This window comes from Uranotaenia lowii, chromosome 2 (genome assembly GCF_029784155.1).
Source record: "Uranotaenia lowii strain MFRU-FL chromosome 2, ASM2978415v1, whole genome shotgun sequence".
Taxonomy (NCBI): Eukaryota; Metazoa; Arthropoda; class Insecta; order Diptera; family Culicidae; genus Uranotaenia; species Uranotaenia lowii.
This window is the reverse complement of record NC_073692.1, coordinates 104,490,616-104,505,261: the sequence shown is the minus strand read 5'-3', so window position 1 is coordinate 104,505,261 and position 14,646 is coordinate 104,490,616. Positions and strand designations below refer to the sequence as shown.

At 34.1% G+C, this 14,646-nt stretch overlaps 1 protein-coding gene across 5 annotated transcripts in view; it reads right to left on the bottom strand.

Moving 5' to 3' along the window:
* The window catches only part of LOC129746484 (uncharacterized), a 221,222-nt gene that overhangs the window by 41,710 nt on the left and 164,866 nt on the right, over window positions 1–14,646 (bottom strand). For all 5 annotated transcript variants that reach the window (XM_055740146.1, XM_055740142.1, XM_055740144.1 and 2 more), the window contains 2 exons: window positions 12,342–12,501; window positions 1,761–1,902 (listed from right to left, as the gene is read on the bottom strand). In XM_055740146.1, coding sequence (XP_055596121.1) covers window positions 1,761–1,902; window positions 12,342–12,501 — 302 coding nt within the window. The remainder of the gene's footprint in view (window positions 1–1,760; window positions 1,903–12,341; window positions 12,502–14,646) is intronic.

Sequence of the window (14,646 nt, the reverse complement as noted above, 5' to 3'; positions counted from 1 at the left end):
CCCAGCGCAACCGCATTTTATATGTCTGAAAGAAACCATATAAAACATAAACCATATCCTATTACAAGACAAAGCCGGATGGAAATTATCAGCCAGCAAGAATATTGTTGAATGATGTATCGAGTGCTGTGTGTGTATGTAAACCGGCATAATTAGAAAAAAATATCTTTGTTTCCAACCGTTAACCAGCAGAAAACACAAAACATTAGAAAACTTGTTTCTTGTTTCCAATTCTCACCTCATTCTCCTCTCATTCTCATTCCTTTCCCATCAAAAACAAAAGATGATGAATAAAACAAACCACCGGCCAAACGGCAGATGGCTAATGAAGTGCGTCGTTTTGGTAATCGACTGTGGCAGAAGGACTATTTCGCTTGCTAACCGACTCAGATGGCGCACTAGGTAAGATATCGGACTGGCAAGCTGAGAGCACGAAAAAATAGTGTTTTTTACCAGCTTTGATAAGTTCTTTTGTTTCCATGTTGTTAGAAGTGCTTGCTATCCCCATATGTGAGTGCAGTTGTTCGACCATTATTGTTTGTTTTCGATGCAAAAAAAGAGATTTATTGTCATTATTTATTTCATAACTCTTCAAGGTGTTAATGGCCCACTTTGGTGTCTTCAGATGAAAGTTGCATCATGAATCGAGCTATACAATGGTATTTTTTGCAAAATATTCGGTGGTGCAGACGGTACTTTAGACGCCATTTAAAGTTTATTTACAACTTTTCATGTTGAAGGTCATTATTTAATTTTTTTCAACTATTCTATTTGGAAAGCTGATAAAATTTCAATGCATTTTGATGTGCTATTTTATAATTTCCGTTGAGAAACAACAGAGTTATGTAGCTTTGAAAAATGGTTATTTTTTATTTACAAAAAAATCTAACCGAAGCTAACTCAAAAAAAAAATGTTAGAAATCTGAAAAAATACATGTGTTTTTAAGTCGCAAAAATGAACCAAATTTTCAATTTTGGGGAAAATCTGAAGACCCCCGGCGCAAACCCGCCAGATAATAAAAAAAAATCCCCTATATCATACATTGCAACTTATTTCCTGTCAAAAAAAAACTCGTCCGCTTTCTTTGCCCATAGCCTTCTAAATCCATATTTGTAGTTCGTGATTTATTTTGTATTTTTCCTTCTTCTGGATCCAGCTTTGCACTGTCCGTAATAAGCACGCATTGATGCGAGAATTTCAGAAACGATTTCGATATGTAGTGAGCTCATTGGAATTGTTGAACCGTACTGACAGACCGTAAAAAATCGTTTTCTTTCATAAAATGAAAGTGCAAAAACCATAAAATTTCACTAATCAACTCACCCAACCATAACTTGCGCATACGGTCAATGATTCGAAACTGGCTAAGGTAATAAAAATTTGTCAACAGCTTTGGCTGCGATAATTTCTTTCGCTACATCTCGGTCAATTTGGCCAGTAGGTACTTTACTAAAGACAAAAGGAGTTCATTATGCGACCGTCGTCCGTCTGGTAATTTTATCCAGCAAATCTGGTTGAACTTCTGGTGACAACCAGCAAGCAAAGACATTAACAAGTATCATAAATTTTGAAAGCATCGAAAGAAAACCTGCCACGGGCAGGGCAGCACCATCCAAAAATCTCTCCAGTCAGCATCCTGTCAGTGAAATTTGTGTCCTGATTTCGGAATGCTCTGGAATGGCTGTCCAAATTGGAACTTCTTGGAACGCTGCAGAAATTTTATTGGAGGAGCGTAAAAATTATTGTCAACCTTAATTACCTTTTTCCTTTGGTTTTTCAGATGCAAGATGGCCCGCCGCTGGGGATGATAGAGGGACGCTGGCCGATAGAGGAGGCCCATGAAGAAGCTGAACGAAACCAGTCCGGTGACGGCTTGAAGACCCAGGCGCCAGCCCATTTTCCTGTTGATTGAGGTGGAGGTGGAGACGGAGATAAAAAAAAGCAGAAGAAGAAAGAGAGTTATTAAAACGAGCACTGAGATGGGTTGTTAGCGTTCCAGAGCATTCTGGTTCTTTTTCGCACTGCTACAGTAATGATTCAATTATTTTATTCAAATGGAGTCGTTTCAGCTGATTCAGAAAACAATCATTGAATGTGTTAAAATGAAGGGGTGAGCAGTCTATTTAGGCTTAAAATTTAATACCAGTATAATATTTAACCGATTGACTGATAAGTCCTCCAAATTTTACATGTTTCCCGTTTCATTGTCATTCCATTTTTTCCCAGAATATTATTCTAATAGCTGGGAATGATCATGGTAAAAATACTTTAAAAATACACGTTTTGCTACATTTTTCATACATTTCGTATTGCAAACTTTCACTTTTTGGAATCGGAGGTTCTCTGATATTTTATATTTCTATTTAATTGGCTTTGCGATACATTACACATTTATTATATGTTCATCAGTGTTCGAAATTCATATTAAGAAAAAAATTATTCAATAAGTCTTACGTGTTGTTACTCTTTTACTCGCATATTAAATTTCTGTTCTGTAAATCTGTTCAGTTCTATTTTCTATGAAGTATCAAGATCATTAATTGATCCTCATTTCATTGACAAAAAAAAACTGAGCATTACCGACTCGAAAGCAACGAATTTTTCAAGATTCAAGAGACATTTTAATCGATTTTGATTCGAATACAACGTGCTTCTTCAAACTCATATTAACCACTACCACTTTGGATTGATTTTTTAGCCTGAAATAAAACCGGTTGGATCGGTTCATTTTCCAATCCATTTTTCTATTATCAAGGTATTTTTTTTCAATGAGTCGAAATATTGATGAAATCCAATTTAAATTAACGATTGATTATCAAACAACGCCATCTCTTGGTCTTATTGTTTATATGGATTCTTCAGTGTTTAATTGATAACACAGGGGAACAGTATTTTCGGAGCATATTTTGAATATCTAATTGAAAACACTTTGGCGTCCTGAATTTGTATCTTATGTCAGATTTTGTCTATTATTTCCAATTTTCGGTGAAATGGAGTTTGAAAGTTTTTTCTATTTGTTGACGCCTATATTATACGAATTATGTCAAAGATCAATGAGATCCTACTAGACTCTGTGTTGGGTATTATGTTACAGCTTTTTTATGTTTATGCTTTGTCAGTAGTTAGTAGTTAGTTTTTTAGTCTACAGTCAGACGTTACAATGGTTACAATTCATGGGAGCTTTCCATCAACATTTTCTAGTTTTAAAGATACATTACTTGCAGAAACTTTTTAACTTTTTTACAACTTTGTTCAAGAATGCGAAACGTTTTGCTGTTTGCTTTAAAAATATATATAGGCTGTTGGTTGAAAATAGTTTTAAAATTTCATTTCAACTCCCGTGTTATACTGATCGCGCAATATAAACAAAAGTATATTACTGTAGCTTTTTTCCCGGAAGGCGAAATTGCTTGCTATCTTCGAAAGGTTGGTTATTTATTTGAAAACATAATCTTAATATTCCTTAGTTGTGTTGAAAATGTGCGCAACAATTTTAAATGAAATTTCGTCAAAAATAAAGAAAGATAATATTCAAAACTTGTTTTTTGTTTCAAATTTGTCAGCATGAAATATTAGACATTTAGGCTAGGATTGCCATCCGTCCCGTAAAAGCAGGACATGTCGTAGAGCTCCTTGACAACTTTCAACTTTTGCTGAATGGCAAATTTGTAGCTTTTCAGTAATAAAAAACCATTATAGGAGATAGTCGATAAGGCAGCTCCAAGTCGTGATTAAAATAGCATCGGCGAAAGGAATCAAAAGAAGAAAAAAAGAAGGTAGTGCTAGTGAAATTCTGCTTAAAAGATCCGTTGGCCCTACTTTGCACTAATTTTTCTTTGGATTGGTGCATCAATTTCCATAATTTTGAGATGTTCTCAATCTTCAAATGAAACTTATGTAACCTTTAAAGTAAAACAAAACATTCTATTCATGCTTACAAATGTAATGATAATGACTGCTTCATCCAAAAAAAAAACTATTTTGTATCGACACTCTAGAACAACTATGGTGAAAATCAAATTTATATCTTGATATTAAAAAAAATCACTTGTAACGCGAATCATTTTCATGAATAATGTACATTTTTTTATTTCAATAAAAGTTGTCAAAAAAACTTTGAAATATTTGATATATTTTTATCCAACTATGCAGTTAGTTGGCGGGAAAGCATAGAAGGGTTTTTGTTCGATATTTACCTACTCCTGGGTTTTATATATTTTATATTCAAGTTTAAAGGTACAGCACCTTTATTCCCAGAGAATTAGAGATGTACCGAATATTCGGCTCCGAATGCCGCCCAAAACCGTTAAGCTGAATATTCGGCTCACTGAATAAATAATTGAGCTAAGTTTTCCGCCGAATAGACCGAGTATTTATTTTTTCTAAAATCTAACAACAAAAAATTGTCAAATTTTCCTGATGATTTTAGATAATTTATAAAATAGCCAAAAGTAATGATGAAAAAGCTACAAAATCATCAAAACCTCAAGGTTAAGTGAAACATCTTAGGTGTATCCGTGTTTTTTCGCTGTAAAACTATTGCTTTGAATATCGTTTATCTCAGATTTTGATTATTGATCAAAACTTCCTGGGCTTTGCCCGTGTTTATTCTTTACAATTAGCTAAATCAAATGTAAAACTTAAATTTCTCTTTGAAAATTTTAAGATTTTGTGTTCAAAAACGATTGAAAAAAAAATCAAAATGAATATAAATGCTGTTTAATCCTTTGATACGATTCAAACACTGCTGCTGTGAATCAATGAAAACTTCAAATTTCAAGTTATTTTATTTCACTTTCCTCTTGTATGTTTTTGGCCTAGATTGGCTACAATTTTTTATAAAATCGTACTGAATTGCCTGACCGCGAGGTAGAAAGGACGGTATGCTTAAGGTTAAAGATCATCGTTCTTTTTGAGAACTATTTAGAAGATACCTTCATCTAGTTCGATATCAAATGAGCAATTTCTAGTTCTGAAGCGGGAGTAGTATTTCAATGCAGGAAAGTTTGTACGTAATCGAAAAGTTCGCAAAATTTTATGAAAACACTTAGACATTGGTTTTGTTATAAATATGTAGGTTACACTTTTTGAGTATGAGAGTTTTCATTTATAAAAATGGGAAGCTTCTATCAAAACAAATATATCATCAAATTTAGTTGAAATTTATTTGCCAATTCAATAAATCATATCAGTATGTTAAAACGCTTAAATTTATCAATTTTTAACAAAAGTCCTTCGAGGATTGTTGAAATTTTGTCAAATTTATGTTAAATTTATTTGGGAGCCCCTACTTTTTGGATTTAAAGGGTTTAAAAGTATTATAGAAACCATTCCCGGTCTTGAAAACGGCTGCAAACCAAATTTCACATTGATCGGTTGAGAAAGTTTTTTAAGTCCGAGTGGTTTTTAAAGTATTATAAAAACCATCTCCGGCCCCAAAAAATCATCATTTTTATATACACTGATAACTTAAAATTTTGATAAATAAAAATAGTTAGAATATGTTTTTCGCTTAATTTAGAATGATGTTATGGATTAGAAAAAAAACCAATAATTTTCAGCTCCACTAACTGAAGAGCGCTAGATCGTCTAAGGCAGTGGTTTTCAAACTTTTTTCACTCACCGCCCCCTTTTGCAAAATTTTTGAGCTCAACGCCCCCCTGGTCAAATTTTTAGAAAATCATCAAATAATGATAATCAGGATCGTAGAAAAACCATTAGCTTTTGGCTTTATGTTGTTGTAAGACTTAACCAAAAATTCATTCATATTCATAAAAGGCTCTCATTCCATGAGAGCCAAGGGGTAGGGGTATTATAAGTGTAAAAAAGACTCATTTTAATTTTATAATGTCAAGCGATTCTGCATATTTCAAGTATACTTCGTGATTTTTTAGAAAACTAGAATTTTATTTACGTACTGTTTTGTCCGAAATAAAAATATATAAAAATTTCCAAACATCAAAACGTGTTTTCTCGAAATAAGCTTTTATTTACTTATATCATTTCGGTTCCAAGGGTCTCATTTTGCTCCAAACCTCAAGCAAACACTTAATTCTATGTAATGTTTCCTGAACAATAACCTCAACTGATTTATTAGTTTGTATTGTTATAGAATTATACATCTTAAATTTTGGTAAACAACCCATAATTCACCATTATTTTGCATTATTGAATACAAACAATTTACTTTCCTGCGGGTGAAATAACGTGAAAAATAGTACTATTTCTTAATATCTGAATTTTAGTCCTGTTCAAAGTTCTGCAGCATTCATGGGTCTTCAAGTTAAAATTAGATTCTAATAACTGAATTCCGGCAATGTTAGTTATAACCGAATAGATTAAAAGTTTATCGATTGCAAATGGCACAATTAGTTTTTTGATTCGATTGAAGTAAAAATGAACGAGTAAGAACATAAAAATTCTCTTACCTAAGAGATTCTCTCCAGTTTTCTTTCCAAAAAGCTTTCACTAAATCACAGATGACATCTTATACACAGATTTTTTCAAAGTTTGTATCTGTTTGTCAGATTTTTTGAGATATTGTCTCAAAAAATCTGACAAACAGATACAAACTTTGAAAAAATCTGTGTATAAGATGTCATTTTAAAAATTATCAAGCCTTGCCATCTAAAATGAATCTATTTTAGTATAACCCAAAATAATCTTACAAAACAAGATCAACATGTAGAACGTATACAAAATCTGTGACAATATATAAAATCTTTTAGATGCATTTAAAAAAAATTGAGCTGCTGGAACAAAATTCCATGCAGCTCTATGAATTTATCGATATTTCAGTCTCGAACCTGATGTTTAGTTCTGTAACATAATTTCATTGTTTTGCATCGAATTTAATCGTTGTTATTTCAAATCTACATTGTTTTGTAATTTGTGAAAATGTGAATTACGACCTCACCGCCCCCCTGAGCCCTTCCAACGCCCCCCAAATTTCAAAATTGAGCTCACCGCCCCCCCCGGAAGCTCTCAACGCCCCCAAGGGGGCGGTAGGGACCACTTTGAAAACCACTGGTCTAAGGTATTATTTGCTCATAGACAAAATAAATAAATAATCATTTCGACTTTTGTTTTCGTTTTCAAACCTTATCCTAAGTCGATCAGATATTTAAAATTATTTTATAAACTGTTTAAAGAAAACTGAACTGACTATTAAATTGAATCATTAAAAAATGTAGTTTGTTTTATCAAATCGACTTTACTCTTGGGTTTATGCACCATATTGAAACTTTCCTTAAGCATGGACAACACAGGATCATCGACCGAACTGGGCGGGAAAACTGGGCATTGATTTACAGAAAAAAAATGAAAAATAAAAAAACGGGCTTATTTGCTTAAATTTGTTAATAACGTTCTACTTTCTTATTTTTTCAATAAATCTGCCAGCGAAATCTTATCGTGAAGTTGAGTTGGACAGAAAAAAGCTACCCCTACGCAACTCAATTTGCAGTACCAATTTTGCTAGTCCCTAATGACTTCCAAATTGGTGGTTTGCTTATCTTTTTTTATTTTCAGTCTCTGGTTAGCGACTAGCGCATTATTGGCTTGAAAGATTTTTTTTTTTAAAATTTGTCTTTATTTGTACCAGTTCATCATTACATTTATATTACATTATTACATTGATTTAGGTGTTTAGCTCAATATTGAACTGTTCAGAGCCCTGTAGTTAACTAGATAATGAAAATTTATTTATAAGTAAGACTTAAATTTGCTGAGCGCAATCAAGTATGTAGAATGTAGGAGAACATACTGTAATGACAAAAATATTTTAAAATTAAAACTAAAAACCATCCTAAAATTAAACTAATTATAAAAAGAACGAATTTCTGCGATGGAAGACTGGTTGGGATTTGCCTCTGAAGTTAGATATAATTTTGTAGGCCATCTCTTCGATCGATTCAATGCCCGCAATCCGGTGAAGATCTTCGGTGCTGTGCCAAGGTGGAATCCGCAAAATCATTTTCTGAATCCTCTGGATGGCGCAGCAGCTTGACCGAATCGGAACTGCATACATTATTGCTGGTAGGAACACCTGTTTGTAGATGGGCTACTTATTATTAGGCATAATTTGGATTTCCTGTTGATGAGAGAATAAAGAGATTTTGTATATTTATTACATTTAGATTCTATATCTTCAATGCGATTTTTAAAAGTAAGATTCCGATCAAGTGAAAGTCCCAAGTACTTCAGACCATTCTAATGAAACCTCATTAAAAGTTATGAAATGATTTAAATTAGGTTTTACAAATTGAGCCCTTGGCTTAGGGGAAATAAAAAAAAAGTTGAGTTTTGGAAGCGTTAGGAGAAATTTTCCACATTTTCAAGTAATTCAAAAAGGAATTTAAATTTTGTTTATTTTTTTTTTAATTCCGACCTTTGGCTGAAAGCAAAGTATCATCAGCAGATAATCTTCTACTTTTTGCTTCTGGAACATCAGGAAGATCAGAAGTAAAAATATTGAATAAAATTGGCCCAAGTATACTGCCTTGAGGGACACCAGCTCTAATGGGTGTCCTTTCAGAGCATGAATTTTGATAGCTTACTCGTTAGGTTCAGCTAGTCAAATAATTTTGAATAATTTTGGTGAGATGTACAGGAAAATCAAATCGAGCTAATTTAGCTTTTAAACCTTTGTGCCAAACACTGTCAAAAGCTTTTTCAATATCAAGAAAAGCAACACCAGTTGAATAACCTTCAGATTTGCTAGCGTTAATCATATTAGTTACATTCAAAAGTTTATGTGTAGTAGAATATCAGTAACGAAAGCCAAATTGTTCATCAGGGAAAATAGAATTTTGACTAACGTGAATCATAATTCTATTCAAAATAACTCTCTCAAATAGTTTACTTAAAGAAGGAAGCAAACTAGTTGGTCGATAACTTGAAGGATCTGAAGCACTTTTTCCAGGTTTCTTTGGCAACTTTCCATTAATTGGGAAAATAAGCCAAGTGAAAACATTTATTGAAGATTTTAACTAAAATAATTAAAGTACTTTAGGCAACTTTTTGGTATGAAAGATCGTTAAGTTTACATTTAGCTGTTAAGATTAGCGATTACTAACTTTGCCTCAACTAGTGTTTGATATTCGCTGCAACACTGTAAAATTCTTTCTCATCCCCGAAATGAGTTCGAATTTATAATTTTGGTGTTATGCAATGTTCTGCAATGTAATCTAATGTAATGTAAAGTAATGTAATGTAAAGTAATGTAATGTAATATAACGTAGTGTGATATAATTAATTAATTAATTAATGTGATGTAATGTAGTGTAATGTAATGTGATGAACTTATTTTTGTTTAATATACATTATTGTATTATACAGGGTGTGGCAGAGTGGACTCCTTAGTTTCAATCAGTCGCTGAAGAGCACGCGCGAGTTAGCGGCGTCGGAATGGTTTTATGTGGTGGGGGGAAAGACGCCATTTTCAGTAGTCACCATGCCGTGGACTAGAGCATCGTGGTTTTGTAGCCGAAACGTTCTTTAAAAATAAGCATAGTGTGATGGTGATCCAGCGTGCATTTCGTAGACGGTTTGGTTTGAATCGTCATGATAGTGTTTCTGATGCTAAAGCCATATGGAAATGGATTACAAGTGGGCGATTATCTTCTATGGGGTTATCTCAAATCTGAGGTTAACAAAGTTCGACCAAGGACCTTGGGAGCCCTTAAGGAAGCAATTGTTGATGTTATCGCCGGAATAACGCCAGATATGCTGGGTAGAGTTTTTGAAAACTTAATTGAACGACTAAATTTGTGCATCGCTCGTCAAGGTCGTCACCTAGACGATATCATTTTTAAAACTTAATGAAAACTTAATAGCATTGTAAGTAGATTTCAGAACTAAAAAGCTTTTGTAATAAACTTTTATGGTTTTTATACAGTTAACCGATCAAATCAGGGAGTCCATTCTGCCCCACCCTGTACATAATTTTTTTCATCTTATCTGTTTTGCACTCCAAATTTAGGCTTTGTGTGACACAATTAGGGCTAAAAAACATTTTTATACTAATGATTTTTAAATCATTAATATAAAAATTTACATGTTTTCTATTTTCGCACCTTTTTAAGATAATAAGTGTTTAAAATATGATCCATAATTTTAGCAAGTTAAAACAAACGAACTTTGAACAACAATGTTCTCTGCTAAATATTATTACCATGCAGTTTGGGTTATATTTATTATCTCTGTCTTGTGAACAGTCAACAAATTGCAATTTATTATCACTTTATTAAAACTCGATTCCAAGGCGTTGAGAAGCCGTACACAGCACTGTAAGGCTGCTCCAGTACCACCGAAGAGTACCCTAAGTCATTATTTATTACCAAACTTTACAGTAGGTAGGTACCTCGGCTTCACTTTCGGTGCCTGATATTAAACCAGCAAAGTTCAACAGACATACGGGGGCGGCCTGTTGAAGTTTTGGTCAGCCCGGGCACAATTTCGTGCAACAAAAAGGAAGCATCCTTCCGGAACCGACGGACGGCGGATGTCGGACGTTAAAGTCAAAAACAAAATACACTTCCTCTTTCCAGAGCTTCGCATTTCTGAGTAACCAACTTTCGAAAGGGCTGCGCTGCGGTCTGAGCGCTATGGAAATGAAGCGGCTCTTCAATATTTGTGTGTAATTTATGCTCTCACAGCTCTCACTATACAACTCTGTCTATCAGGCGCGGCCCATCATTGGCAGCTGCCATCAGGACCGATTCTGGGTGGGGGTGGTTAAAATTTATGCAGGCATGTTCGCCATAAAAAATGAAAACTAACGCGCCTGCCGCCTTCCTAGGTTGCACAGTATGGCAAAGTTCAACATGACCACTGAACTGGAATGAGGCTGCCGGGAGAAAGAACGAGGCCACTGAGCTTTTGCCGGTTTGAATTTTGTATGAAAACTATGACATTGAGCATGATAAACTTGAACATATTTTATCGCGTTTATGCAATTCTGGTCTAAGATGGGACCGTTTGGATCAGCAATAAACAATCAGCGTTGTTTAGAGAGGCTTGAATTTGGGATTGTTTCAATAAACGAATAAACCGTATATTGAAATAAGGCCTTGTGAACCATGCTGTTTTTATACGCGTCATTTTTGTTATTTTTATATAATTTGTTTTTCATTTTTGTCTTTTTTTAATTTTTGTCATTTGTGTCATTTTTGTCATTTTTGTCATTTTTGTTATTTTTATCATTTTTGTCGTTTTTGTAATTTTTGTAATTTTTGCCATTTTTGTAATTTTTGGCATTTTTGTCATTTTTGTCATTTTTGTCATTTTTGTCATTTTTGTCATTTTTGTCATTTTTGTCATTTTTGTCATTTTTGTCATTTTTGTCATTTTTGTCATTTTTGTCATTTTTGTCATTTTTGTCATTTTTGTCATTTTTGTCATTTTTGTCATTTTTGTCATTTTTGTCATTTTTGTCATTTTTGTCATTTTTGTCATTTTTGTCATTTTTGTCATTTTTGTCATTTTTGTCATTTTTGTCATTTTTGTCATTTTTGTCATTTTTGTCATTTTTGTCATTTTTGTCATTTTTGTCATTTTTGTCATTTTTGTCATTTTTGTCATTTTTGTCATTTTTGTCATTTTTGTCATTTTTGTCATTTTTGTCATTTTTGTCATTTTTGTCATTTTTGTCATTTTTGTCATTTTTGTCATTTTTGTCATTTTTGTCATTTTTGTCATTTTTGTCATTTTTGTCATTTTTGTCATTTTTGTCATTTTTGTCATTTTTGTCATTTTTGTCATTATTGTCATTTTTGTCAGTTTTGTTTTTTTTTTGTCCCAGAAAGACGGTCCTCGGCTTTTTTTATTTTTGAAATTATAGATACCATATCCCGAATTTTTCATCCACCTGTTTTTTCGGTTTCGTGTACCTGTTTCGAGGTTTGAAATTCTTCTGAACAATGTATGACTGAGTTGAAATTTTACCCAGTCCTGTTTTTGGGGAAAATCAGCAGAATATATCGATTTTTAAAATTCGATACTGAAAATTTTCTATTCATCCAAGCCTACCCAAATCCCTTTGATCGATTGTTTCTAATGTGAATTTCAAACGCCCTTAACTCGCAAACATAGCATTCGGCTTTTCCAATTAAATTTCGATCACTTTTTTCGTTAAACCCAGCCGAATCGAAATGATTGCCACCTCATTTCCCCTCTCCGATAAAACTGGTTGTCATTGCGAGTGATTGACGACAACGGCCGATAATGGCGTTGTCAGTTGCGAACAAATAAATTATTGATTGAAATTTCGACTAACGCGCTTACCGCGATGCTCTTTCCCCTACCATATTGCTGCCCTAAATCTTGACACGGTACTTACCCGACTCCTTCCTTCAGTATCACAGAAAACAGTGCCACTCCAACACCTTCGCCCGACATCGTAATCATCTCGACAAATTGTCTCCGCCGTTTGAAGTAATGGCCCAACATGACGGCCGCCGATTCCCGCACCATGGCCGCTCCGACTCCGACGATGACGCCTGTATCCCGAGTTTTTTCGGGCAAGTTTGGTTTTGAAGGTCGCATGGGTCGGTTACATGGAAAGATAAACAAGAGAAGAAATTAATTTTTAAATTTTGTCTCATTTTTAATTCAAAGTGCCCATTCTGCCCCAGTGGGGTCCTTAGGATCCCCCATAGTGACTTCTTTAAGAAATTTCTCAATTTCTAATGCATTTTAAACGTTTTTATCTACGTTACTTTATCGAACCTATCGGTGAAAAGTTATGACCTTTCTAGTAGGGACATCTTAAGATTATGAAATTTTATGGATGGATAGAACGTTAGAAGAAATGAAAGATGGTGAAAATGAGCGGGTAGAATTTGAAAATTTTTTATCTACCTTTTGATTTTCCAGCCAGATAAGAAATAGACTTCTTTAGTGTATGAACACAAAATAGTTATGAAACTCATATATTATACAGTATGAACGAAAAAAAAATTGGAAAATTTTGAGCAGTCTGTTTTGATATGTTTTTGACAGTTTTTGAGGATTTATTTTTATGTGTGTAACAACTGTAATCAATGCTTACTCTTGGGCTCGAACTCGCGGACATCGACTCAGGAGGCAACTGACTTGCCAATTTAGCTATATCCAAAGTCTTCTCGCAGATTCAGGGCAGTTCAGGGTATTTGCTACCGCATTAACTGTTGGCAATAATAAATTTCCTTCGTCAAAACTATTTTTGAAGCAATCTAAAACATGTTTGCAAATTATTCTTTTTTTGTTTATATTATAGCCGGTTTACCAACTTTATGGCATTCGCGACTTTAGATCAACTTTGCAGTTGGCGGATATTTATTGAAAAACTTATCCGGTACAACTGTGTTCGAGGTTCGCTCTTGGACTTGAACTCGCGGACATCGGCTCAGTAGGCAACTGAGTTGTCAAGAGAGTTATATCACATCATAATCACGATACATTGTATCGCAATTTTAAGAAAAATGGGCGGGTAAAACATACAAAGGTAGTGGAGAAGGTGGATATTGCTGAAAATAGTGCTGTACAAGACCGGATGTTTGTGAATTGAGCATTTGATAATGTTTTTATTCCAAAATGGAACCCACTGAATCAAATGCAACAGCAAAACAAGCATTGCTTTACATGCGCGGTCTTCATCGGGGATTCACTAATTACAGCTTCTATGGCCTATTTAAAATGCTGAGAACTTTTCGACCAAAAACTACCCTTGCAAAGGTCTTTTGAAGGGCTATGGAGGATCGAACCGCTGAAAAACATGAAATACCTGGAGAAACTTATGCGCCCGTTTTATACGACGTCTTACCCGACTTTGTAACTTTTTTCCCAAAACGCTTGATGTTCTAGCCCGTCGACGAAAATTCGCTGCGTTTCACAAGTTGGTCAATGAGAAGCCTAATAAAAATTGTACTGTTGAAAACGGTTGAAATTTCCGAAAATGTTACGAGTTATGGGCTATTTTCTGATGAAATACACTCGCGACGACTATGCGCTACGATTTTTACACCGCGGCGATTGATCCAAACTGATGAACCGCCTAACAAATGTAAACAAAAACAGAAAATCGCAAGTGAGAGAAAGAGTATCAATTTGCTATTGTTCTAGAATCGACGGAGACTGAAGTCGTTGTGTTAACTAGAATTGTTTTGCCAATATGACGGATAGATAATCCGAGCACTATTGTAATCTGACCTTTATAATTGACTTGACGAGAATAAATGTGATTATATTATCACTTTCCGATGCAAAACGAACTGCGTTTGATTGATATCAAAACAACTTATAAAAAGAAGGAAGTTTACGTATCCCAACAGTAAAAACTATAGGAAAAGACATAAACTGATAATCTATACCTAGACTGCAATGAAAAAAGCAATATCCTTAGGGGGAAGTGTTCCTTAATGCGCATATTAGGAATATGCGTATACAGCCGATTGACTAAATGACGGATAGATCAACATATATCCGAGATATTAACCAAACAGTATCGCTACAAAGTGCTCCATACAAGAGTTTAGAGAATTTGGGAAGCTTTTAGAAACAGGCATATAATTAAAAGGGAAGCAGCTTCTAATGTTATTTTTTAATAATTATTGGGCAAAATTTTGCCATGAAAAGGTACTTGCAAGACACGCCGACAGAAATAC